This window comes from Pantherophis guttatus, chromosome 1 (genome assembly GCF_059756535.1).
Source record: "Pantherophis guttatus breed Tessera chromosome 1, ASM5975653v1, whole genome shotgun sequence".
Classification (NCBI taxonomy): domain Eukaryota; kingdom Metazoa; phylum Chordata; class Lepidosauria; order Squamata; family Colubridae; genus Pantherophis; species Pantherophis guttatus.
The window spans coordinates 336,696,677-336,724,088 of NC_142063.1; the positions used below are offsets into that span (position 1 = coordinate 336,696,677).

At 43.0% G+C, this 27,412-nt stretch overlaps 1 protein-coding gene across 2 annotated transcripts in view; it reads left to right on the plus strand.

The window, feature by feature from the left end:
* CLUH (CLUH binding protein of NUMT mRNA) overlaps window positions 1-27,412 on the plus strand; it is a 116,819-nt gene that overhangs the window by 19,710 nt on the left and 69,697 nt on the right. Inside the window, exons 1-2 of one of the 2 annotated variants that reach the window (XM_087889593.1) lie at window positions 4,523-5,029; window positions 24,061-24,245. In XM_087889593.1, the coding sequence (XP_087745719.1) occupies window positions 24,087-24,245 (159 nt within the window). In that variant the 5' untranslated portion in view covers window positions 4,523-5,029; window positions 24,061-24,086. Of the gene's footprint in view, window positions 1-4,522; window positions 5,030-24,060; window positions 24,246-27,412 lie in introns of those variants that run through there. The other variant, XM_060693195.2, reaches the window with a different exon arrangement.

The following is a 27,412-nucleotide window of genomic DNA, read 5'->3' on the forward strand; positions in this document are numbered from 1 at the left end:
TTTTCTGCTACATGCATGAATGTTTTCAAATCTCACCTTTGTTTTCTGAATTTAGCCTGCTTTAATTGTTAAATTAGAAGGTTTGGGTGGAGACAGACCCTATTGCAGGACTGGAATCACTGCATGTTATTTAATAAACTAAGGAAAATGCATTGATTGAGATGAGGGAAGCCCCAATTAGAGGAAGAAATATAGGCGGTTCTCATTTAACTAGCAGTTGCTTCCCCAAAGGTGCTTTTTTTTTTCTTCAAGAGGCAACTGGACTTTCTGGTTTTTCTTTGTAGATGTTTCACTTCTCATCCAAGAAGCTTCTTCACCTCTCAGAAGAAGAAGAAGAAGCAGCTTCTTGCATGAGAAGCGAAATGTCTTCAAAGAAAAACCAGAAAATCCAGTTGCCTCTTGAAAAAACACCTTTGGGACAACTATGACCTGGATGACTGAGAATCTCCATAGACATTTACCAGTTGCTATGTTTCAAGTTATGACTGACCTCTCCAGAGCAACTTATGTTTGGGTTTTTGAGTTGTGCGTTGGCCTCTCCATCACATGATCGTATTTTGGGTGCTTGGCAACCAGCTTGCATGTATACCAATTGCAGTGTCCGATAGTTACACAATTGTGATTTCTTTTGTGGTTTTTTTTTTTTTTTGCCAATTTGCAACAACAACAAAAAAATGCCCATTGAGTAAAAGGGCTTTGCTTAAGGACCTTGCCATTCACATAATGATTGCTGCAGAAGAGTTCATAAAATTGGCCATGATCATTTGGTGACCTGCTTAATGACTCCTAATTGCACCCATAGTTTTGGGCTCAATTACAGTCCCGAGTTGAGGACTAGAATACCTGTATGGCAAATCTGTCAAGAGTTTTCACATCTGAGGTGCCTCCCCGTTTAAATCTGCGGAGTCTTAATCTGTTTAAGCCTGGGTTTTAAATTCAGAATACAACTTTACAGTTTTTTCTTTTGGGACCGTGCATTGTTCCAGTTCAAGATTTCCAGATTTCTGTGTGTGGCATCGGCAACAAGTCAGTTTTTTTCTGGGTTATATAGGGGGCATTGAAAACTTCAATAAGGCTCACCTATTTAAAATGTGATGACTTTTCAAAACTCTCCCTCTGTTGCCTCACTGTATCTCCTGAGTTTTATTTACTCTGCCTAGAAGTATTTTGAAAGGGAATGGTAGCTTGGTGGTTTTGCAGTTCCTCCCCTGGAACTGCTCAGATTGTTTTATATGTTTTATTTTACATATGACCTGACAAATGCAAACACATATGATCTGAAGCAAAAATTCAAACAATGACAGAAAGTGCAGGCAGTCTATTTTTTCATTTTCGGTGGAAATTACTTTGTTCTTCATTCTTAGTGTTACAGAAGTGGAGGAAAAGAAGACAATTGTGGATTGAGGAAATGGAAAAGGCTGCCCAGAAATATTCTGGTTGCCTTAAGCAAAGCTCACTCTCAATCTTCCTTTCTTCGGAAGAGATGGCAATAATTGTGGCTTGCTTTGCAGCAGGCTTCCCTGATCAGATGCAGTGTTGGGATTGCCAAAAGCTCCATTAGCTGGGAATCGGGGTTGGTACATATACAGAGGGGACTAGGCTAGAGAAGGTCTGTGTAGGATTACCGAAAGATAGAACGGTATGGTAAGTATGGCATGCTAGGAATAAAATGGAAAACTTCCCTTGGAATTGCCGAACCCCACTTTTGTCAGTTGCAACCATCGGCAATATTTTGGAATTTGCAGCCTGGATTTTTTTTTTTCCAGGGTGGTAACTAGAGATTGAATATGGGATCATCTGTGTACAAGGATGCTTTCCAGACAGGGGCATGTACAGATAGAGCTCAGTTTACAGCCATTCATTAAAAGTTACAATGGCACTGGAAAAAAGTAATTTATGGCAGCTTTTCACACTTAGCAATCATTGCAACACCCCCCCCCATGGTCATGTGATCAAAATTTGGAGGCTTGGCCACTGGTTCAGATTTATGATGATTGCAGTGTCCCCAGGATCATGTGATCCCCTTTTGCGACCTTCTGGCGAGCAAAGTCAATGGGGAAGCCAGATTCACTTAACAATTGTATCGCTAACTTAACAATTACAATGATTTACTGTACTTGATAATTGCAGCAAGAAGGGTCATAAAATGGGGCAAAACTCACTTAACAACTATTGCGCTTAGCAAAATAAATTTTGGATCCAATTGGATTTGGGTCATAATTCGAGGTCTACTTGTAATGCCTTATGGAACCTAACTCCGGATAGGATAGGATAGGATAGGATAGGATAGGATAGGATAGGATAGGATAGGATAGGATAGGATTGTAGTTGGAACGGACCTTGGAGGTCTTCTAGTCCAACTCCCTGCTCAAGCAGGAAACACTGTACCATATCAGTCTCCTCTTAAAAGCCTCCAGTGATAGAGCACCCAAAACTTCTGGAGGCAAGTTGTTCCACTGATCAATTGTTCTAACTGTTAGGAAATTTCTTCTTAGTTCTAGGTTGCTTCTCTCCTTGATTAGTTTCCATCCATTGCTTCTTGTCCTGGCCTCAGTGATTAGCCATAATGGTTTGTAAAATAGGTTCAGATGCCCTGATGTATCTTTACCTGCAAAGATCAGAACTGTGCAAACTATTTTCTGTGATATTCTATGGAAGTAAAAGTTGAAGAAGCAAAACGGAAAAAAATATTGAGACTTTTGAACTTTGGTGTTAGAGAAGACCCCTGAGAATACCATGGACAGCCAAAAAAACCCCCAAACAAATGGATCATTGAACAAAATTAACTCGAGTTCTCAGTTGAGGCCCAGCTAGACCCCCTGCAATTTGCATACTGAGCAAATAGATCAACAGATGATGCTGTTAATATGGCTGTGCACTACATCCTACAATATCTTGAATCTTCAAAGACCTAAGCAAGGGTCCTCTTTGTAGACTTTAGTTCAGCATTCAACACCATCGTTCCAGACATTCTTCTAACTAAGCTAAACCAGCTAGCGGTACATGAACACACTTGTAAGTGGATCATAAGCTTCCTAACAGACAGGAAGTAGCAGGTGAAGCTAAGCAGAATCACATCAGATACAATTAGCACAGGGCCCCCCCAAGGTTGTGTGCTCTCTCCACTTCTCTCTATATCCCAATGACTGCATCTCAAATCTGTTAAACTACTGAAGTTCGCAGATGACACAACAGTGATCGGTCTCATTCGAGACAATGATGAATCCGCATACAGACGGGAGGTTGAACAACTAATCTCCTGGTGCGACCAGAACAATCTGGAACTGAATGCACTCAAAACCGTAGAAATGGTGGTAGACTTTAGGAGAAACCCTCCCTTACTACCACCTCTCACAATACTAGACAGCACAGTATCAACAGTAGAGACCTTCAAATTTCTAGGTCCTACCATATCTCAAGACCTAAAATGGACAGCTAACATCAAAAACGTCATCAAAAAAGCACAACAAAGAATGTTATTCTGTATTCTATCTTAAAGTTGTCAAGGTTAAAAAACACTACATTATGCCCAAGAGACAGCTCTGATGCTGGGAAAGATGGAAGGAAAGAGAAGAAGATGTCTATGGAGATTCTCAGTCATTCAGGTCATGGTTGTCCCAAAGATGCTTTTTCAGAAAGCAACAGGACTTTTCTTTGAAGGCATTTGGCTTCTCATCCAAGACGCTTCTTCACCTCTGACTGGATGGTGGGGAATGGAATACAAATCCTTCCATTCCCCACTATCCAGGCAGAGCTGAAGAAGCGTCTTGGATGAGAAGCCAAACGTCTTCAAAGGAAAAGAACCAAGTCCAGTTGACTCCTGAAAAAAGCACCTTTGGGTAAAGAGAAGAAGAGGACAACCAAGAGCAAGATGGATGGACTCAATTACAGCAGTGACAAGTGCTTCATTAGAAGACCTGAAAGGACCAGGTTCTGGAGAAGGTCTAGGGAAGTCAGTCAGAGTCAACTTGATGACACATTATCAGTAGCAACCATGAGCTGAGTATTAATTCTGCACAGTGCATTCATTCTGATTCTTTAAATCACCTTAAGAAGGCTTAAGAATTGCTCCCACCCAGCCAGCAACAACATCTCCACTTCCCTAGATAAGCTTTTGGAAAGTAGCATAATGAAAGCCGAAATGTGACTCATGCTTCATCATTGCACACAGAAATCCAATTTAAAATGCATTTCCCAGTCGCTCCGTTTTCCCACTTTATTCTCCTAGAACAGGTCTGGAGGGAGGAAAAAATAAACAAGAGGCATCCTTCCTTGCAGATTTTTTTTTTAACGGCATTTTTCTTCCAACCCTCCACCATTTGCATAAAAAAAAAAACCAGCTGCAGAAGGAGCTCAAAGCATCTGTTTCTGTCTCAACCTGTTCAGAACGAGATCTGCCTGGAAGGGAAATAGCCCAAAAAATAACCTTTGCCAGGAGTTTTTGGCTACTGTAATGGAGACTGTTGAGACACGTTGGGGATATTCAACTTCTTATTTTAGAGTGGTAGGAAGCCCCGTTGTCGGTTTTGTTTTGTTTTTTTTCCAGCCGTTGGGATTAGAAGGGATTTTGAGGTGTGCAAGGAGGAAGGTGACGCAAAGCTGCAAGTTGTCAAACCCTGTTTGGAAATGGGGGAGAAAAAAAAAACACCCCACCAATCTCTCCACCATCTCTTTAAATCTGCATGGAATATATTATAAAGTGCTAACAAGCTGATGTCAGCATAATAGGATCCTGGAGAACTACATCTCTAGGGTGTTTTCTTTTGCCCTTGCATCACAGATGAGCAGATGTCTCCTTCATATTAAGGACTGGGTTTGGTGGGGTAAAAGTGCACACTTGTTTACAGCAGCCCGTACCAAGGCAGTGTAGTTTGCGGTGTGTGGCAACCTACGCATGGAAACCATTCCTGAGGTTCCCAAAGCGGAGCGCCATCCAAGGAGATGTCTCGGTTCGCCTCTCCCGATCCTTGCAGGATTTGAACCCTTGCAAATGAATAAAAAGGAAAATCTTTGGCCCATCTGCAAGAAGGTAGGGGGGTGGAAAATTGGGGCTTGGGGGTGGAGAGACGTGGGGTGGGGGTTTTCCCCCCAGGATATATGGGTCTTCAGATGTCCACCTGTAAAGCAGTTGGTAGTTTTTGCTGAGTAGAGCAAATTGTTGGATTGAATAGGGAATCATAGAATCGTAGAGGGGAAGGGACCTTTAGAGGTCTTCCAGTCCAATCTCATGCCCAAGGCAGGAATCCTTATACTATCCTGGCCAAATGGTTGTCCAATCTTTTCTTGAAAACCTCCAATGATGAAGCACCCACAAGTCCAGGAGGCAAGCTGTCCAATTGATCAATTGTTCTCACTGTCAGGAAATTTGTCCTTGACTGTGCTCTGTATCACGGCCACAACTGAATGGCTGTGAGAGATTGAGAAGTTTGAATATTGTAAAATTTAGCTTTCTGGGCCTTCACATTTGGTCAAAGGCCATGTGGTTGGCAGTTCCACTTAGACATCCCTAAAATACAGGTAGTCCTCGACTTATGACCACAATTGAGCTCAACAAGACAGTTGTTAAGAGGGTTTTGCTCCATTTTATTATTTTTCTTGCCATAGTTGCTAAGTGAATCACCACAGTTGTTAAGTTAGTAACATGGTTGTTAAGTGAATGTATCAATGTTATCCATTGACTGTGCTTGTCAGAAGATTGCAAAAAAAATAATCACATGATTCTGGAACACTGCTACCGTCATAAATATGAATCACTTGCCAAATGTCTGAATTTTGATTACTTGATCATGGGGATGCTGTAACGGTTGTAAAATGGAAATTTTACGTGAAAATTTTACGTAAACTTTTCACATAAAAAAGTGAAAAATGTCACTTTTTTCAGTGCCATTGTAACTTTGAGCAGTCACTAAATGAACTGTTGTAAGTTGAGGACTACCTGTCAGTTGAGGTTCCTCATATTAAACCTTGAAGGTGCTTTTTGTTGCTAAGTGAAACGTTCGTTAAGTGAATTTTCCTCCATTTTACAGCCTATCTTGCCATAATTGTTAAGTGAATCACAAATTGTTAAATTAGTAACGCGGTTGTTAAATGAATCTGGTTTTCCCATTGACTTGTCAGAAGGTTGCAAAAGGGGAATCACATGACCTGGGACACTACAATGGTTATAAATGTGAGTCAGTTTCCAAGCGTCTGAATTTTGATCACATGACCACAGGGGTGCTGCAACGGTCATAAGTGTGAAAAACGGTCATAAGTCACTTTTTACAGTGCCATTATAACTTTGAACGGTCACTAAGTGAATAGTTGTAAGTCGAGGACTACCTGTAGTACTGTTTATATCAGGGGTCCCCAAACTTGGCAGCTTTAAGGCTTGTGGACTTCAACTCCCAGAATTCTCCAGCCAGCTATGCTATGAATTCTGGGAGTTGAAGTCCTCAAGTCTTAAAGCTGCCAAGTTTGAAGACCTCTGGTTTATATACTGGCTTTCAACCTCCCCTCACCCCAAATAGTTCAGTAAACTTATAAATACTGTGAAGAATATCGGAAGCTATACATTTTATTTTTTCTTTCTTTTCCATGTTTCCTTAACTTTTCTTGCACTTTTTGCTTTTTCTTTGCTTTCTCTCTCTTTTTCCTCCCTTACTTTATATTAATTTATATTTCATGGACTAAGATAAGACTCCACCTCTTCCCCATGTGCATTTTGTTCCCTTCGTCCCCATCTTTGTCAATTTTAAACCAGTTTACTATTGATTGTTATATGAAAATATTGTTGTTGTTTTTTTTAAATTCATTGTAAGCTGCCTAGAGTCACTTCTAGCAAGACGGATAGCATATAAGTTTAATAAAAATATTAGTTTAGTAGTAATATTTGTTGCTCTCTTCTTTTTTTAATGTTTCAATACAAATGATAAACAAGATGGTAGACAGAATCTGGTTAAAGTACAGCCGTGTTTTGAAAATGTGCAGACTTCAACTCCCAGAATTCCCCAGCCAGCATCAACTAAAAACAGGAAATCACTGGAAAAAAGCTGGAAAATTTCACACTAGTTTTATTTGCAGCTCAGACAAACCAAGCTTGACATAAGTCTTGCATGACTGCAACTTCTAAACAAATTATAGTTGCCATGCCATTTGCTGTTTGGCATGATTTTAGTTCCATATTGGGAATTGAGTTCTATACATCGTAAAGTTGCCAAGTTTGAGGAATAGCGACTTCACGGCGATCTGGATTGGGCCCGGCACTTTTAAGTATTTGTAGAAACTGAACACAAAAAGGTCTGAATCTTCTCGCGAAAAAATTGCGCACTTGAGCTGCTGCCTGAAAAGGCCAGATTTGGAGTTTTCGCAAGTCATATTTTTCACTCCAGTGATATTCAGAGCGTAGCATATTTAGATTATCCTGACTTGCAAGCAGGGCTATGAAGCAACGTTTAACTGCAATTGTTCAAGGTGTTAATCTTCCTAAGGTGGCTCATAATTACCTCACAATCTTAAACCCTTAATACATAACATCAGAATTCATAATAGCATTAATACATTAGTTATCTGAAATCTTCCGAAAAGCTACTTCTGTGTTTTCCCGAAAATAAGGCCTACCCCAAAAATAAGACCTAGACTGGTTTTTAGCATGTTCCTAATATAAGCCCTACCACCCCCCCAAATAAGCCCTAGTTAAAGTTGTCATCAGTGGAGGCGTGGCCAGCACCAGAGGTGGCAAGGGTGGGGGGGATCCGGATGGGCCACAGGAAAATCGAGACGGTGGGCCGGAACAGGCGGGCGGCCATGGGTGGCTTGTCTTCACATGGTGGCACCAGCAGCAGATGGAGGCAGAGGTGCAGTGGGGGAAGGCAGGCGATCCAGACGTACCACGCAGGCTGCAGGCAAGCCAAGAAACACAAAGTCAAGCCTTCCACAGCCGGCCAGCCAGCCAGCTACTCTTGCCCACCGACTCTCACGACCCATGCAGCACGTCCAGATTGTGTGCCCCTCTGCCTCTGCTGCTTGGACAGGTAATCAACTCACCTGTGCTCTGTGGGCTGCGCAGCCCCAGGGGGCACCGAGCAAGGGACTGGCAGGCTGCAACTGTTGCTGGACAATGGCGGTTCCCACATGTTTGCAGCCTTTTGTGCGCGCACTGGGAGGGGCACCCAGCTGGGCTGCTCACCTTGATAAAGTGTTTCCCTGAAAATAAGCCCTAATGCTTATTTTGGAGGCCCAAAAAATATAAGACGGGGTCTTATTTTCGGGGAAACATTGTAATAGTACAGCTAATCCTTAATTTACAACCATTCGTTTAGCAACTGCTCAAAATATACTGAACAGTAACCAAAAATAGTGGTTTATGTCAAGTTCTCGCACTTATGACCATTACAGCATCCCCCATGGCCACATGATCAAAACTCAGGTGCTGGGCAACTGGCATGTGTTGGTGACAGTTACAGCATCCCTGGGGTCATTGGGATTATGCCTTTTGGGACCTTCCGACTAGCAAAGTCAATGGGGGATGCTGGATTCACTAACAGTCTCAAGAGCCTTGGTGGCGCAGCAGACTAAAGTGCTTTTAAGTAGCACCAGCTGCCTGCAATTACTGCAAGTTCGAATCTCACCAGGCTCAAGGCTGACTCAGCCTTCCATCCTTTTGAGGTAGGTAAAATGAGGACCTGGATTGTGGGGGCAATAAACTGACTTTGTATTAAAAAAAACACCGCTTGGGGGGGCCAAAAGCCCTACTAAGCAGGTATATACAAAAGTATGAAGGCTATTGCTTAACGCATTGTAAGCCGCCCTGAGTCTCCGGAGAAAGGACGGCATATAAACCGAACCAATAAAATAAATGATTCACAGAATAACTGCAGTCATTCACTTAACAACCACGGCAGAACCATCGTAAAATCAGGCACAATTCACTCCCCAACTGCCTTGCTTAGCAACTGAAATTCTGTTCCCAATTGTGGTCATAAGTCGAGGGCTACCTGTTAGATGGCTTTCACACATATATTGTGGAGAGAGCAAACACGGAACACCTTTTGATACAAATATGACGACTCCCCACACACACCCCAACATACGTTCGAATGACTTAATATTAACTGTGTAATGTGCTTTCCCTGAGGCAAAATTAATTTACCACGCTGCACGTACGATGGCAGTTCTGGAAAACAGCCAAGAAAAAGAGATCCATGCCTAGATGACTTTTTCGTTCAACCCATCCCATACCTCCCCGCGTTATGGCTGTCAATCAACTGGGGTAACCAGCGATACCGGTTTTTCTGCTTTGAATGGCTGAGGATTGAGCTGGGCTGAGAAGACAGGAAGTGTTAAATGCACAGCTTCTATTAAAATGCAGGGGATATACCCATTAATTATTTAAACAGCCTCAGGAGGCTGATTAAGTCGCATTGGTAGATTCTCAGGCAAAATCTATTCAGCAATTGACACTTCTTAAATATTCCAATCCATTTTTCCACCTTCGTTTGGGTTTGTTGGTTAAGACAAGATGCCAAAATCTCCTGGTGAAACTAGTTAAATGCTTAGGGTGGGGTGGGAACTGACTAGCAAACTCCAGTTTTAAAATTCCCTTGATCAACCCTTTCAGTGGAGGTTGATGGCAGCGGTATATGCCCCAAATAAAATTTATAATGAGGAAGAAATGCTTTGTGTTCTCACAAACCTATGATTCCTTATTGGAAGTTTTGGAAAAATTTGTCATTAAATGTACATCCTCCATATCCTAAAGAACATTAGAATCTAAACTGAACACCTTGAGACTTTTGATAAATTAAGTATAATATGTATTTTGTAGTAAATTAAGGTGACATACTGCATAAAAGATACATAAGGATTTTTTTGTTCCAAATTGAGATCTTTGATAAGAAAGATGGTTCAGGAAAATGTCCAATTAAAGCAAAGCTTTGCTCGAAGACAATTAAGGGTTTAAGCTATTAAAATAGTAATTGTACCACACCCAAAATCTTTATGTATAATGGATGCATAGTTTGAGGGAAGTATTTACTGAACACAAATGACAGTCTGGAATCTGTCTGGTTTGATTAATGTTATGTTCACATATTTTAATAAGTAATAAGTGTATTTTTAGAAAACGGGAATCTTCAGATAAATACAACAGCGGATTCTTTTTTTCCCTTCAAATGAAGCATCTTCCTTAGTATGTGATCAAATTGTAAGCCGCCCTGAGTCTCCGGAGAAGGGCGGCATATAAATCAAATTAAAAAAAAAATAAAAAAAAATCCATGACTGTATGTAGTCAGTGCTCAATAAACACAGAACAACATTTTCAGTAATGCATTTTAAGAGCCCCAAGAACCATTGCTTTTTTGACATCTTGCCATTGCATTGGGAAAAGAGAACAGTCAAACTGTTACTCTCAAAAAAAAAATCATGTAAATGCTTAATATTAATTTTCATCTGCTATTTTCAGTGCCTCTTAAAAGTTGTGAGACTGTGCTTAAGCTTAGACCGGTGTTTCAAAAATGGCAACTTTAATATGTGTGGACTTCAACTCCCAGAATTTCCCAGGCAGCATGAGGCCCTAAAGGAAAACTAGAGTTCGTGGTCTCTTGGTTTTTTAGTCCAGCATCTTCTTTGCTTCACCAAATTGGCCTTCAAAATATTAGCAGATGATTGTTATCCTAAGTGAAGAGGAACTAAAGAGCCTCTAGATCAGTGTTTCTCAACCTTGGTAGCTTGAAGATGGGTGGACTTCAACTCCCAGAATCCCCCCGCCAGCGCTGCTGGCGGGGGGATTTTGGGAGTTGAAGTCCACTCATCTTCAAGCTTCCAAGATTGAGAAACACTTTTCTAGATGCTGGTGAAGAAGGAGAGTGCTAAAGTTGGCTTGAAACTCAAAATTAAGAAAACTAAGATCATGGCATCTGGCCCTCTCAATTCCTGGCAAATAGATGGGGAAGAAATGGAGGCAGTGACAGATTTTATTTTCCTGGGCTCCAAGATCACCGCAGATGGGGACTGCAGCCAAGAAATTAAAAGACGCTTGCTCCTGGGGAGGAAAGCTATGGCAAATCTAGACAGCTTATTAAAAAGCAGAGACATCACCCTGCCAACAAAAGTGCGTATAGTCAAGGCAAAGGTTTTCTCAGTTGCAATGTATGGCTGTGAAAGTTGGACCATAAGGAAGACTGAGCGCCAAAGAATTGAGGCCTTTGAACTCTGGTGCTGGAGAAGACTCGATCAAAGTGGTCAGTCCTAGAGGAGATCAACCCTGACTTCTCTTTAGAAGGCCAGGTCCTGAAGATGAAACTCAAATACTTTGGCCACCTAATGAGAAAGAAGGACTCACTGGAGAAGAGCCTAATGCTGGGAAAGATTGAGGGCAAAAGAAGAATGGGATGACAGAGAACGAGGTGGCTGGATAGAGTCACTGAAGCAGTCGGTGTGAGATTAAATAGACTCCAGAGGATGGTAGAGGACAGGGAGGCCTGGAGGAACGTTGTCCATGGGGTCGCGATGGGTTGGACATGACTTAAAATTAATTTTAAAAGGGGGGGGGGGGAAAGAACAGGAAGATTCTAAAAAAAAAACCCAAGAGATTTGGCTTGACTCAACCTACTTATGTGATTACTGGATTTCTTTGCAAGGCTCTTCATTGTTCAGCTCCAAAAAAACACAAAAAATCTTACGAAGCTCTAACGTTGGGAAAGGTAGAAGCAAAGAGAAGAGGCCACCAGCAGAGAAGGTGGATGGACTCAGTTACAGAGGCGATGGGAGAACCATTTCTCGACCTGTGTCTTCAAATCCAAAGTACAGTATCTTGTCTTGCCACTTGGATACATAAACCTTGCACATTTTCCTCTGCAAACCATTAAAGATAAAAAGGGAGAGACACGGACTATATGTGTTCTCATCCATGGCCTCTACGGGTAGTTCTCCACTTATGACCACAGCTGAGCCCAAAATTTCCGTTGCTAAGCAAGACAGTTGGAGAATGAATTGCACCTGATTTTACGATGGTTCTGCCATGGTTGTTAAGTGAATCACTGCGGTTCTTGAGTTAGTAACACGGTTGTTGAAGTGAATCCAGCTTCCCCATTGACTTTGCTTGTCAGAAGGTTGCAAAAGATGATCACATGCCCCCAGGATATTGCAATAGTCATAAATATGAGCTAGTTGCCAAGCAGCCAAATTTTGATCATGTGACTATGGAGGTGCTGCAATGGTCACAAGTGTGAAAAATGATCATAAGTCACTTTTTCAGTTCAAATGGTCAATAAATGAACAGTTGTAACTCAAGGACTACCTATATTTCCAACCTATAGTTCAAAGCACAGAGTGTAGGATTATCCCCGATATCAACCACTAATATTTTCCACGAAGGTTACTGAAGATGTAATGGAAATTGATGAGACTCAACCTTCTTCAGTCGGTCCCTCTAAGTATGTTGGGACAACACCTATCCTCCAGCTTGGCTAGGAGGCATCTGGATGAAGAAGGCTGGTCAGATGACCCTTGGCCAGAGAGATGAAAGAAAGCCCTTCTCTTAAAGGCTGCTTCCTGCAAGACGATTCCTGGGCAAGTTACCGGTTTAGCTGGTTGAGATGAAAGCCTAACATAGCAGAGTGTGGCCCTGTCACCTTCCTGTATTCCTCCAATTGACCATGAATTTATGGAATTCATATAAGAGAAGGCTGGAGCCCACTTGTTAAAGTACCATACTTTTCGGAGTATAAGACTCACTTCCCCCCCCCCCCCCGGGGTCTGCAGAAGGTTTGGGAGGCCTGCAGAGTGCTCCTGGGGGCTGAGGAGGGCAAAAACGGGACACGTGTGGGGTTTGGGAGGCCAAAAACGGGCCCGTTTTTTGCAAAAATAGGGACTTTGTTACCCTCCCCAGCCCCCAGGAGCACTCTGCAGGCCCCCCAAACATTCTGCACACCTCACTTTCGCTAAAAACGGGCCCGTTTTCGGCTTCCCAACCCCCCATGCATCAGGTTTTTGCCTCCCCCAGCCTCCAGGAGCACTCTGCAGGCCCCCCAAACCCTCTGCAGGCCCTGGTTTTGCAAAAAATGGGACACACAGAGGGTTTGGGAGGCCTGCAGAATGCTCCTGGGGACCGGGGAGGGCAAAAACTTTTTTTTTTCATGTATACCTCTTCGAAATCTTGGTGTGTCTTATACTCCAGTGTGTCATATAGTCTGAAAAATATGGTAGGTTTCTGTGTGTGGAAAAGTACAGGCAGTCCTCAATGTATAGCTACAATTGAGCTCAAAATTCCTTTTGCTAAGCCACACAGTTGTTAAATGCCTCATTTTACGACCTTTTTTGGCAGAGTTTTGCTGCAGTTGTTAAGTTGGTAACACCGTTGTTAAATGAATCTGGCTTCCCCGCTGACTTGACTTGTCAGAAGGTCACCAGAGGTGATCACATGACCCCAGGAGACTGCAACCGTCATAAATATCAGTCAGTTACCGAGTGTCCGGATTTTGATCACATGGCCACGGGGATACTGCAATCGTAACTGTGAAAAAGGGTCGTGTCACTTTTTTCAGTGCCGTTGTAACTTTGAACCGTCACTAAAATGGTTATAAGTTGAGGACTATCTGTACATTATTTTGTGGTTGTAAAGGGAAACATTGTATCCTGGACCTGACGCCCTGCATTTGAGGCAAAAGGTTATTCAGAATTTTTAGATTGCTAAGCGAGGCAGTTGTTAAATCAGTCACACCCAGTTTTACAACTTTTATTACCACCGTTGTTAAGTGAATCACTACAGTTGTTAAGTGAATCCAGCTTCCCCCATTGATTTTGCCCATTGGAAGCCGGCTGGGAAGGTTCAGAAAAGGCTGGTCACATGACCCTGGGATACTACAACCTTCCTAAGTACATGCCAGTGCCCGAATTTTGATCACGTGACCCTAGAGATGCGGTATCTAACATAAGTGCAAGGACATAAGTCACTTTTTTTCCCCAGTGCTGCTGTTACTTTGAGTGGTTGCTTAATGAACGGTTATAAATCGAGGACTACCTATAATGCCTTTTCTGTTCATCCATTTGGTACAGATAAACATTAGGATACTTTAACATGAGGTCCTAATTGACTGGCTTTTCTCATTCTTCCCATTTCCTTGTTTAAAAAGCCAAGTTGGAGCCCTTCAGTCTATATAACCTTTGTTGTGTGAGTCCTGAGCCTGTGCCTTGGGTTTTTATTTATGGCTGGCTTGGAAGCTGCCACAACAGTTCTTCTTGCAAATATTTACGGTAGGTTGAACTGAAATGCAGTTTTTGGTTTCTTTGCTGTCCAGAATAATGGGAGAAAACGAGTCGATGTCTGCATGCATCAGGTCCTAGATTGGCTTTAGACAAAATACTTTGCAGGAACCTGTTTTTGTGCAGAGCAAAGAATGGAAAGCTAGCCAAAGGTTTCCAGTTTGTTGTTTGCTAAAAAGAAGAACCAGTCCAGCACTTGCTTGAATAGGGAGCACTTTGTGCTTTGCTTACTAAATAGTCCTAGTTCCCATATCATTGTTTCCTTTAGGATTGGAGAATTAGGATGCTTCCAGTTTGAAAATGTTTTAAGAATTCCTTGACTGAAAGTACAGGTAGTCCTCAAGTTATGACCGCAGTTGAGCCCAAAATTTAGGTTGTTAAGGGAAATATTTGTTAAGTGAGGGTTTTTTGCCCCATTTTATGATCTTTCTTGCCACAGTTGTTAAGTGAGGAACATGGTTGCTAAGTGAATCTGGCTTCCCCATTGACTTTGCTTATCAGCAGGTCGCAAAAGGGGATCACATGACCATGGCATATGGCAACCGTCATAAATCTGAACCAGCTGCCAAGCACTCAAATTTGATCACAGGACCACAGGGACGCTGCAGCAGTCATAAGTGTGAAAAATGTAAGTCAAGGACTACCTGTATTTTACACACAGATTAAACCACTAACACTAAGAGCGTCTGTCGTGGTTTATTCTACAGGTAGTAGGCCTTGATTTACAACTGTAAGGGGCCTGCCCATTATGCTCCTAAATCATGACATTTGTAAAGCAGGTAACCCACATGTCTGATCTTCATTTTACAATTTGTTTTGCAACGGTCATTAAATGAATGCTGCAGTTGTTAAAGGAAAGCTGCGGTTGTTAGTTGAACCCATGGTTCGCTCTGGGATATTTTTGCCAAAAACCAGAAGTAAATTTGGTTTATGGCAGGGTGGATTTGATTTAAATTGAGTTGATTTAAATCACAATTTAAATCATGATTTAAATCACTAGGAAAAAGGCTTGATTTAAATCAACTCGATTTAAATCATAATTTTTAAAGAGCAACTGTCATCTCTGCTACTCCTTTGACCCACTGTTGACTCACCGATAGTCCCAGTGTTGCAGAATATACAGCCTCATGCTACATAACTAAGCTCCATTTCATGCTGAATAAACTAAATTATTTATGTATCTTAAATAGAAAACTATCTTACAATAGATTTTTACCCCAAAAGTTTTTTATTAAAATAAATTCGATAAAAATAAAAAAAAATCCGATTTAAATCAAAAAAATCCGATTTAAATAAAAAAAATCTGATTTTTTTGATTTTTTTAAAAAAATCATTGATTTTTATCCACCCTGGTTTATGGCAAAAACATCATAAATTGCAGTCATTTGACCATGGGATGCTGCAAATAGCTGTAAATGAAAGCTGGGTGGCCGAGCACCTGAAATTCAGCCATGTGACCACAGTGGGGTGGCCCGGTCATCAGAACTTCAGAACCAGGTTGCAAGGCCTTTTCCCAGGGTCTGTCGTCATTTCAAACTGTCACCAAGCAACCAGTCATACGTCAAGGACTGCCTGTAGTTTCTCTTTTGTGTGGAATTGTCTGGAAATTCTCAATCATCCAGGTCATGGTTGCCTCAAAGGTGCTTTTTCAAAAGGCAACGGGACTTCCTTTATTTTGCTTTGAAGGCTAATTGGTTAGAACTAAGGCCTTCTTTCTTCCCTATCATCCTGCCAGAACCAATGAAGCTTCTTGGGTGAGAAGTGAAACAAAGGAAGTCCAGTTAGTTGCCTTTTGAAAAAGCACCTTTGAGACAATCATGGGGAAATTGCTTTTTGGCCGATTGCTACTTAGGGCTTCTCCAATCTGATATTTCAGCACCATGGGGGGATTTTATCAGACAAAAATTCTGCCCTCTTGTTAGTGTTTTCTGTGGTTCTAGGGCAGTGGGGGGAGCGCGGGGGGTCATCTGCGCGCGTGCCCACACCCATAATTCAATGGCCCCATGCTTGCACATGCGACCCCCCCCACTCCCCCCGCTTTTGGCACGTGACGGCAAAAAGGTTAACGGTGGGCTTGGTAGGCCTGTTTTTCACCCTCCCCAGGCTCTAGAAGCTTTCTTGGAGCCTGGGAAGGGCAAAAACAGCCTTCCCCCCACCCTCCAGAAGCCGGAAACAGCTCGTTTCCCGACAACTGGTGGGCCCGGAAGGCCCGAAAATCAGCTGGCTGGCGGGCATATGCATTCTGGAGCTCAGCTAGGGTAATGCTCATGTGCCCACAGATATGGCTCCACGTGCCACCTGTGACATGCGTGCCATAGGTTCACCATCACAGTTCTAGGGAATCTGTCAGAGATCCAGATCGGGAATGGTGCCTTTGAAATTCAGGTCACTAGAAAAGAGAGATGCCTGGAGATTGTTTTCAAAGGGATTGTAGTGAAAATCTCAGCGAGGCCTTTGATAATGGGTAGACGCTAGATGTACAGGTTAGTCCTTGACTTACGACCACAATTCAGACCAATATTTCTGTTGTTAAGTCAGACACTTGTTAAGTGAGCTTTGCCCCATTTTATGACTTTTCTTGCCACAGTTAAGTGAATCACTGCAGGTGTTAAGTTAGTAACACGGTTGTTAAGTGAATTCAGCTTCCCCATTGACTTTGTTTATCAGAAGGTTGCAAAAGGGGATTACATGACCCCTGGGAGAGTGCAAATGTCATAAATCTGAGTCAGTTGCCAAGCGGCTGAATTTTGATTATGTGACCGTTGGGATGCTGCGGTGGTCATAAGTGTGAAAATGGCCATAAGTCACTTTTTTCAATGCTGTTGTAACTTCAAACAGTCACTAAATGAGCTGTTGTAAGTCAAAAACTCTACTGGTCTGTTCCAACAAGCTTGGGGATTTTATGTTGTGTATGTTCCTTCTATTGTTAGGAGTGAGACTTGATGTAAAGCAGGTCAGACTAAGCAACAAAAGTAGATTCTTCTTTGTATAAATGTTTGGTCTTTTAAGCAGGGGGTGATGCACAGACCCAAACACTCTAAACTGTCCCAGTTCAGTTGCCTAAGAACAATTTCTGATTCAGCTCTCTTGGACTGGGTTCACAAGCACATCAAGTTTATCGGTCTCATCAAAGTTAGCTTGTTGTGCAAACACCACAAGAGTGTGTGGAAACTCACACACAGAGACCAATATGTGCTGTTTGATTGCTAGCATCCACTCCAAATTAAACTAGGAGCCATTAGGACACTACATCAAAGGGTAGAAAACATTCCCACCTCCAGGAATGCCCAAAAGAAGAAAAACAGGCACCGGAGGGCAGCTCTTAAAGCTTGCAGAGTATTCAAATTGGGCAGTGGTAAATTCAATTTTTTTTACTATCGGTTCTGTGGGCATGGCTTGGTGGGCGTGGCAGGGGAAGGATACTGCAAAATCTCCCTTCCCACCCCATTCCAGGGGAAGGATACTGCAAAATCTCCCTTCCCACCCCACTCCAGGGGAAGGATACTACAAAATCCCCATTCCCACCCCACTGTGGGGCCAGCCAGAGGTGGTATTTGCCAGTTCTCTGAACTACTCAAAATTTCCGCTACCGGTTCTCCAAAACCTGCTGGATTTCACCCCTGAAATTGGGCCTTTATAAGGAAGGGGAAGGGATGTGATGCTTCAGTGGTTAAGACGCTGAGCTTGTCGATCGAAAGGTTGGCAGTTCAGCGGTTCGAATCCCTAGTGCCGCATAACGGGGTGAGCTCCCGTTACTTGTCCCAGCTTCTGCCAACCTAGCAGTTCAAAAGCACGTAAAAAATGCAAGTAGAAAAAATAGAGACCACCTTTGGTGGGAAGGTAACAGGGTTCCGACTACATGACCACGGAGACATCTTCTGACAGTGCTGGCTCTTCGGCTTTGAAACGGAGATGAGCACTGCCCCCTAGATTTGGGAACAACTAGCACATATGTGTGAGGGGAACCTTTACCTTTAAGGAAAGAGAAGAAGAGGATAACTAGCAGCAAGGTGGACAGATTTAGTTACATGAAAGTTGAGTTCACCATAGATAGACTTGAAGGATGAGGTTAGGGACAGGTTATCATGGAGAAAATCTATCTAGATAGTCGCTAGAAATCAACACCAATTTTATGACACTGTCTAGATCAGAGATGGGGAACTATGTCACCTTTAGGACTTGTGGACTTCAACTCCCAGAATTCCTGAACCAGCATGGAAGCATTCATTGGAGGAATTCTGGGAGTTGAAGTCCACAAGTCATAAAACGGCCATAGTTCCCTAGGTAGATGCTAAAAGTCAACACCCACTATCATCATCATTACCATCAACATTAGTCCATCTTGGTAAAGAAGCAGAAGGGAATCTCTTCAAAGAGACAGGCCATTGACAGCACTCTGGGAATGCAAAATTAGGTTCATTCATCTTCCTCTCGTTCGTTCCAGCCTTCTGATTTTCTGGGTGAAAAACCCAGGAAGCCAGACATAAGATTAAAATGGATCAGACTAAGAAGGAATGCAATACAGGTAGTCCTCGACTTACAACTGTTCATTTAGTGACCTTTTTTAAAAAAAATTTTTTTTTTGATTTATATGCCGCCCTTCTCCGGAGACTCAGGGCAGCTTACAGTGCGTTAAGCAATAGCCTTCATACTTTTGTATATTTTATACAAAGTCAGCTTATTGCCCCCACAAACTGGGTCCTCATTTAACCTACCTTAGAAAGGATGGAAGGCTGAGTCAACCTTGAGCCTTGGAGAGATTCGAACCAGCAGTAAATTGCAGGCAGCTGTGTTAATAACAGGGTGCTTTAAACCACTGTAGTACCAAGGCTCTTTGAAGTTACAGTGGCACTGAAAAAAGTGACTTATGACCATTGTTCACGCTTACGACCTTTGCAACGTCCCCATGGTCACACAATCAGAATGCAAATGCCTGGCAATGGACTCATATTTATGACGGTTGTAGTGTCCCAGGGTCATGTGACAACCATTCGCGACCTTCTGACAAGCAAAGTCAATGGGGAAGCCAGATTCACTTAACAACCATGTTACTAACTTAACAACTGCCATGATTCACTTAATCGCTGTGGCAAGAAAGGTGGTAAAATGGGGCAAAACCCACTTAACAAATGTCTCACTTAGCAACAGAAAGTTTGGGCTCAATTGTGGTCGTAAGTTGAGGACTTACCTGTATGCTACAGCAAAAGAAGAGCAGAAAATGTTTAGCAGTCTGTGCGTAGTTCAAATTATAATTTAGACCACGTACCACACACAAACTGCTGCTCGCGGCACAGAATCTGAAAGAGGAATGTTCTGGAATGCACAATGTGCGGCTCCAGAGCAGCCTTGCCCCCTCCCTGTCTTCCTTGGTGAGGATTAACATGGCATTTGCCACCCTGCTGGCTTGATCTTTTATCCTTCCTTTTCTTGTAAGGAATTTGGTCTCCTTCCTAAAACGAGATTCCGTAGGGTAAGTAAGGCCGAGAGAGGCGGCCTGTAGTTCAAAGCCATCTGTCACGGGGCTTATACAGAGATTGAATTTGGAATTACTCTTAAAAAAAACCCAAAGATTACGACGTCATAGACTGGAAACGTTGAAAGGAACCGCGAAGATCATCTAGACCAGGGGTAGGGAAACGATGACTCTTTTATGAATGACTTGTGGACCTCAGTGGCTGCTTCAGTGCTTCCATGCTGGCTCAGGAGTTCTGGGAGTTGGAGTCCGCGAGTCATAAAGGGCCCATCGTTCCCCACCTCTGATCAGGGGTCTCCAACAGGGGTAAAATCCAGCAGGTTCTGACAGGTTCTAGAGAACCAGTAGCGGAAGTTTTGAGTAGTTCAGAGAACCGGCAAATATCACCTCTGGCTGGCCCCAGAGTGGGGTCAGAATGGAGATTTTGCAATATCCTTCCCCCAGGAGTGGGGAGGGAATGGGGATTTCGCAGTATCCTTTCCCTGGAGTAGGGGGGGAATGGGGATTTTGCAGTATCCTTCCCCCAGGAGTGGGGAGGGAATGGAGATTTTGCAATATCCTTCCCCTGCCACGCCCACCAAGCCACACCACGCCCACCAAGCCATGCCCACAGAACCGGTAGTAAAAAAAATTGGATTTCACCACTGGTCTCCAACATTAGCAACTTTAAGACTTGAGGAATTCTAGGAATTGAAGTCCACAAGTCTTAAAGTTGCTAAGGTTGGAGACCCCTGATCTAGACGAGGGGTCTGCAACCTTAAACACTCAAAGAGCCATTTGGACCTGTTTCCCACACAAAAGAAAACACCGGGAGCCACAAAACCCTTCCCGTGCCTGACTATTTCTTGAGCGGCCACAAAACTAGCATATGTAGTTGAATTAAACGTTCTGTTTTCTTCTGAAACTTTTCTTTTCTTGGATTTATCCATGGTTGGCCTACCGGGGGTTGAAAAGCTCAATAAATCATGTGCCGGCGGGTGTCGCACATGGCAGTTGTGACGCATATTTTGAGTGACGGAGCTGCAGCAGAGGGGTGAGAGAGCCACATGCGGCTCCAGAGCCGCAGGTTGCTGACCCCTGATCTAGACCAACCCTCCATCTGGGGCAAGAATCCACTACTACTGCACGGATGGCCATCTGGTCTCTGTTGAAATGCTAACCTGCGATGGATTGAGTTTGAAAAAAAGAAATTGTTTTCTTTACAATGGAAAGAATATGCCACATGACACCCAGAGGTTCCTTTGAGGAAGACAGGGTTGGGTTTTGGGGTTGCTTGCTGTTCGTGCGTCTTGGCAGGAAACAGGTTAAAAGCTACATCAGGGGTCTGTCTACACCCGTTTTCGGCTTTAATTAAAAGAGGATGATTCAAGCCGAACTGAATTAGGTGATTTGTTTTCTCCTGTGCCTCTTTTTTACTCTGCTTCTTCCTCCATTAACTGCCATGTTGCCTCCTTTCTCTGAAATACGTTTCCCCAGGCAAAAAAAATATTTTTTTTTAAAAAAGTATGAGTCATTTAGGCGAGGAAAAATGCTAAGAAGAAGAAAAAAAAGATTGGTGGAATAAATCAATTTCTTCTAAGCATTCACACGCAAGAGCAAAAAAAAAGCAAAAGATGTTAACTTTGGGCCTATTACAGATGGTCCTCGACTTACGACCACAATTGAGCCCAATATTTCTGTTGTTAAGCGAGACATTGGTTAATGTCTCCCTTGTTGAGTTTTGCCCCATTTTATGACCTTTCTTGCCCCAGTTCTTAAGTGAATCTTCAGTTGTTAAGTTAATAAGGGCCCAGCAGAGATTATACTACATGAAACTTCTCAGGAAAGAACAACTGAATGAAAAACTGCTGGTGAACTTCTACCGCTGCAGAATATAGAGAGTATTTTTTAACTTACTGCACCTGTGTATGGTTTGCCAATTGCACAGTGGCAGATAGGACAGCACTCCAGAGGGTCAACGTCATTGCCCAGAGGATCATTGGTTACCCTCTCCCCTCTTTGGAAGAGCTTTCTAGCTCCCGCTGCCTTAAGAAAGTTCAAAACATTCTTAAAGATCCATCTCATCCTGAGCACCCCTTTTTTTTTGAACTATTACCATCTGGCAGACGGTACAGGTCAATAAAAAACAAGGACAAATAGGCTGAAAAACAGCTTCTATCCCAGGGCAATAACCATACTGAATTCTACGGTATAGTAGAATTCGGGTTTTCAATTTCAATTATATAGAATGTAAAGGATGTGTGTTTGGGTTTTTATTTTTATAGTTCTAATGTACACCGAAGACGGCATTTATTTTTGTTAATTAAATTTGCAATGTAAATTTGCATTACTTTATTGCAATGACAATAAAGTAAACTATAAACTATAGTAACAAGGCTGTTAAGTGAATCTGGGTTTCTCATTGACTTTGCTTGTCAGAAGGTCGCAAAAGGGGGTCACATGATCCTGGGACACTGTGACCGTCATAAATACGAACCAATTGTCAAGCCTCTGAATTTTGGTCACATGACCATGGGGATGCTGCGATGGTCATAAGTCTGAAAAACGATCAAAACTCACATTTTTCAGTGCCGTTGTAACTTGGAACAGTCACTAAACGAACTGTTGTAAGTCAAGGACTACCTGTATTGTTTTGGAATTCCTTCTGTTTAAAGTAGAAATTTGAGTAGCTTAATGCTCCCTCTTGCTGAAAGCAAATTGATTTGCCACCTCTCCTTCTTCCTCCCATCTCCCATTTTTTTTCTTCTCTTCCTTCTCCTCCTCTTCTTCCTTCCTTTCTTCCTCCCTCTCTCCTCAAATTACACCCCAGTATGACCTCATTTTGACCTAGAGGCAAGAATCTCAAATCCTGAGCTGCTTTATGAAAGGGCACAATTAGTCATCCCGTGTTCCCAAATAATTTCTGAGCCCTAAATGCTGATCTGAGAGGCAGAATAGTAGAGTGAGTATTATTCAAGTTGGGTCAGGTCAGTTAAATCCTATAAATGATTGCGGTTATTTGCACCTGTGGTGAGCCATACTTGGTGGGGTGAGAAAAACGGGTAAGATGAGGATCCGGTAAGAAATTTGGCAGTGATCATTCATTGTGTATTATAAATTTAATGGATAGAGTTAAATGTGTTTCCCACAAACCCTAGAGGCTTTCTTGAAGAGGGCAGAAGGCAGATCGTAACCTTCTGATAAACGTCCAGGTAACTTAGATCACAAATTATTGTAATAATTCTCATGACTAGAACAATTCCAAAACAGCTGTTTTTATTACTAGACTATCAGAACCAAAGAAAATGTTCTCTGAAATTGAACCTGTTAATGTAACATATAAAATAGAGAAAGTTGTGGGGGGGTTTTTCCAATTGTTTTTAGGACAGCCGTTCTGAAAATGTGGTCTTAGAGGTCCCCAGAAGTTTTCAGGGGATCCAAGAAGTCAAATATTTTAAAATATCCCAAGTTTTAATTTCTAATACAGTAAATCTTGACAGATGTAGTCCACATAAACCAGAATTCTGTGGGGTGCTCAAGCATTTTTAGGAACCTAAAAGATGTGGGAGAAGGAGTGGCAGAATCTAGCGGTGGGCAGAGTCAAAAAAGGAATCAGTCTAGAATCCTTACATAGTCACAAGCAGACTAAATCTAAACTCCCTTAAATCCCATGGACCATTAGCTAACTCCAAGAGATGCTAATCATTATTTGAGAAGATTCCTGTGCGTAGGCTGTTTAGCAATAAATCAGTTTAATTCACAGGTGTCAAACTCGCAACGTCACGTGACGTACCACAATGTTTTTTCCCTTTGCGGAGCTGGGGTTGGTACGGCCTGTGTGTGACGCATCCGGCCTGCGGGCCGACAGTTTGACACCCCTGGTTGAATTGGACCTTCACCTGTGGAACTGATCTTTCTCACCTGACAAAGGGGTCCCGAGATCAAAATGTTTGAGGACCAGTGCTTTAAGGCATCCTTTCTGCAGGGCAGTCCTGGTCTAAAGCAGGGGTGTCAAACTCACATTGTCACGGCGGTGTCATGTGACATATTGGGACTTTCCCCCCCTTCACTAAACCGGGCGTGGACATGGCCAGTGTGTGACACATCTGGCCCATGGGCCGGGAGTTTGACAGCCCTGGTCTAAAGCAAGAATGGGCAACTATCTCATAACCTGTGACTTTAATTCCCAGAATTCCTGAGCCAGCATGGCTGAGTCAGGAATTCTGGGAGTTGAAATTCACAGGCTGTAAAGTTGACATAATGGCCCACCTCTGGTCTAAAGTTCATTGCTGTGGGCGATTAACACCCGGGCTATTCAAGGGCTCTAGATAGCTATAAACCATCTTTTTCTTCTTTCCCATGACCAGAAGTGCACCCTTCCACCATCGCTCTCATGAACGGGGACAGCTTGCACGAGAACGGCAAGGAGGAGACCAGGCAAAATGAACATGAAGATCCAAACCATACAGACGACCAAGAGGTCATTGTCATCCAGGACACTGGTTTCACAGTTAAAGTCCATGCGCCGGCGGTAGAACCCTTTCCCCTACAAGTGAGTATTTCTGCAAAGCCGTTTGGTCTAACTTTCTCTGCAAGTCCCCAAACCCTGATGCCAGTTTACTTAGCAATTGTTGCCTCAGATTCCTCTTCCCCATCCTGGTGCCCTCCAGATGCATAGGAACCACGGACGCCAAATTTTCTAGCCAGATGCATTGGCATTTCCTGATGAAATCTCATTTGAGATGGGATTCTGAATTGATCCAGAACTAGGCTTTGAATTTAGACTAGATTAGATTAACAGAGTTGAAAGGGACCTTGTAGGTCATCTAGTCCAACCCCCCGCCCAAGCAGGAGACCCTGCACCATTTCTGACAAATGGCAGTCCAATCTCTTCTTGAAAGCCTCCAGTGATGAAGCTCCCACGACGTCCGAAGGCAGCTTCTGTTCCATTGGTTGATTGTTCTCACTGTTAGGAAAGTTCTCCTTATTTCTAGGTTGAATCTCTCTCCTTGATCAGTTTCCATCCATTATTCCTGGTCTGGCCTTCAGGTACCTTAGAAAATTGCTTGACCCCTTCCTCTCTGTGGCAGCCCCTCAAATATTGGAACACTGCTATCATGTCTCCCCCTGGTTCTTCTCTTCATTAGACTAGCCATGCCCAGTTCCTGCAACCGTTCATTGTATATTTTAGCCTCTAGTCCCCTAATCATCTTTATTGTTCTTCTCTGCACTCTTTCTAGAATCTCAACATCTTTTTTATAGTGGTGACCAAGACTGGATGCAGTATTCTAGGTGTGGTCAATTTGTTGCATTGCTACTTGCTGTTCCATGTGGAGTAATTACAGAATAAATGAAGCTTTAGTTATCTATGGAGATTCTTAATCGTCCAGGTCCTGGTTGTCCCAAAGGTGCTTTTACCAAAAGGCAACTGGACTTTCTTCTTGGGTTTTTTTTTTTCTTTTGAAAACCTTTTGCTTCTCCTTCAAGAAGCTGCTTCAGTTCTATTTAGCTTTCTCCTAAAGAAGGCTTCTACTTAATTTTTTCAGGTGTTCTTCAAAGAAAATGTATGAAAATGTATCCCACCTACAGCATGGTGGACCATTAAATACACAAACCCTCTCTGGGTAACTCAGTAATCCTGCCAGATCCACACTTCGCTTTCATCTCTTTCTTTTTTTAAGGACTGGAAACAATCTGAAAAGCCCAGGCTTCTGCAGATGTTGGCTTCTTTGACAATTCTGTTTACACAATCTTCTGCAGCTTGGCCAAAGTTCAAATAAGTGAGCAAAGAAAGTAAATAATTCTCCCCCGGGGGTTAAATTCTTCTAGAGCAGTGTTGGAACTGATTGAATGCATTTTTATTAGAAAAACAAGAAAGGCTGCATTTGGATGGAGTGACATATTGAGGATTTTCTATAGGGTAGGCTTTAGAGGAGAGATTGAGGCACACATAAACATGCTGGCTGGGGAATTCTGGGAGTTGAAGTCCACACATTCTAAAAGTTGCCAAAGTTGAAAAACACTAGCATAGACTATTCTGAAAGAGAACCACTTTGGGACAGTGGTTAAGGCAGCAGGCTAGAAACTGGGAGACTGTGAGTGCTAGTCCTGCCTTAGGCACAAAGCCAACTGGGGAATCTTGAGCCAGTCATTCTCTCTCAGCCCTAGGAAGCAAGCAATGGAAAACAGCTTCTAAAACCTTGCCAAGAAAACTCCAGGGTCTAGTCTAGACATGAGTCAACACTGACTCAAAGACACACGCACAAACTAAACCCATTCTGTGAGAAAGCTTATTCACACTGTGTTAAACCATAGTTTGATTAACAAACCATTAAATGGCGAGGTCCACTAACAGATGAAGCCCATAAAACCGTAACAGCCAAGTACATATAACATTATAAGAGCCATGGTGGCGCAGTGGTCAGAGAGCAGTACTGCAGGCTACTTCTGCTGACTGCCGGCTGCCTGCAATTTGACAGTTCGAATTTCACCAGGCTCAAAGTTGACTCAGCCTTCCATCCTTCCAAGGTCGGTAAAATGAGGACCCAAAATTGTTGGGGGTAATAGGCTGACTCTGTAAACCGCTTAGAGGGGGCTGTAAAACACTGTGAATTGGTATATAAATCTTAAGTGCTGTTGCTACTATAAGCAAAGGGTAAACAAAATTCCTTACACCTTAGCAGGAGAGGCAGACATGTTTTAAAGCCGTTGTGTAACTTTGCAGAGTTTAACTATTTTGGGGGCCAAAGTATTGCAAGGTCTCTCATAAACACAGATCTTGCAAGCTTTGACAGTTTATTTTGGCCATTATGGCCAGTGGATAATATCTAGATCTATTGTGGCCTACTTGTAGCAAAATGTATGAACCAAGCCAGACTAGTAGTTTGACTTGAATGTCCAGAGGAGCCAAATCAAGCCATCTTATGTATCCTTCTCCACCTCATTCTATTTATTTGTTCAACTTGTATGCCGCCTTTCTCCGAAGACTCAAGGCGGCTTACAATGCATTTAAAAACCATATACAAAAACATTAAAAATTAAAACATTAAAAACAATTAAAACCCATTCACCATTCATGGCCGGATCTCGCCAGATCGTAACAGCGAGATCAACGGCCCCAGGCCTGCCGGAAAAGCCAGGTCTTCACCGCGTTTCGGAAGGCAATAGGGTGGGGATGGTCCAGATCTCAGGAGGTAACTGGTTCCAGAGAGCTGGGGCAGCCACAGAGAAGCCCTCCCCCGCGGGTCTGCCAGTCGGCACTGTTTAGCTGACGGGACCCGGAGGAGACCAACTCTGTGGGATCTTACCGGTCGCTGGGAGCTATGCGGTAGAAGGCAGTCTCGAAGATAACCTGCCCCTGAGCCATGTAGGGCTTTAAAGGTAAGAACCAACACCTTGAATTGTGACCATAGACCAATAGGGAGCTAGTGCAGCTCAAGGTTGGTGTAATGTGGGTGTACCTAGGTGCACCCACGACAGCTCGCGCGGCTGCGTTCTGGACCAACTGTAGTCTCCAAACACTTTTCAAGGGTAGCCCCATGTAGAGCGTGTTGCAGTAATCTAACCGTGAGGTGACAAGGGCATGAGTGACTGTGAGGAGAGCCTCCTGATCCAAGTAGGGTCGCAATTGGTGCACCAAGCGAACCTGTGCAAAGGTCCCCCTAGCCAACAGCTGACAGATGTTGTTCTAATCTTAGCTGTGAGTCTAGGAGGACACCC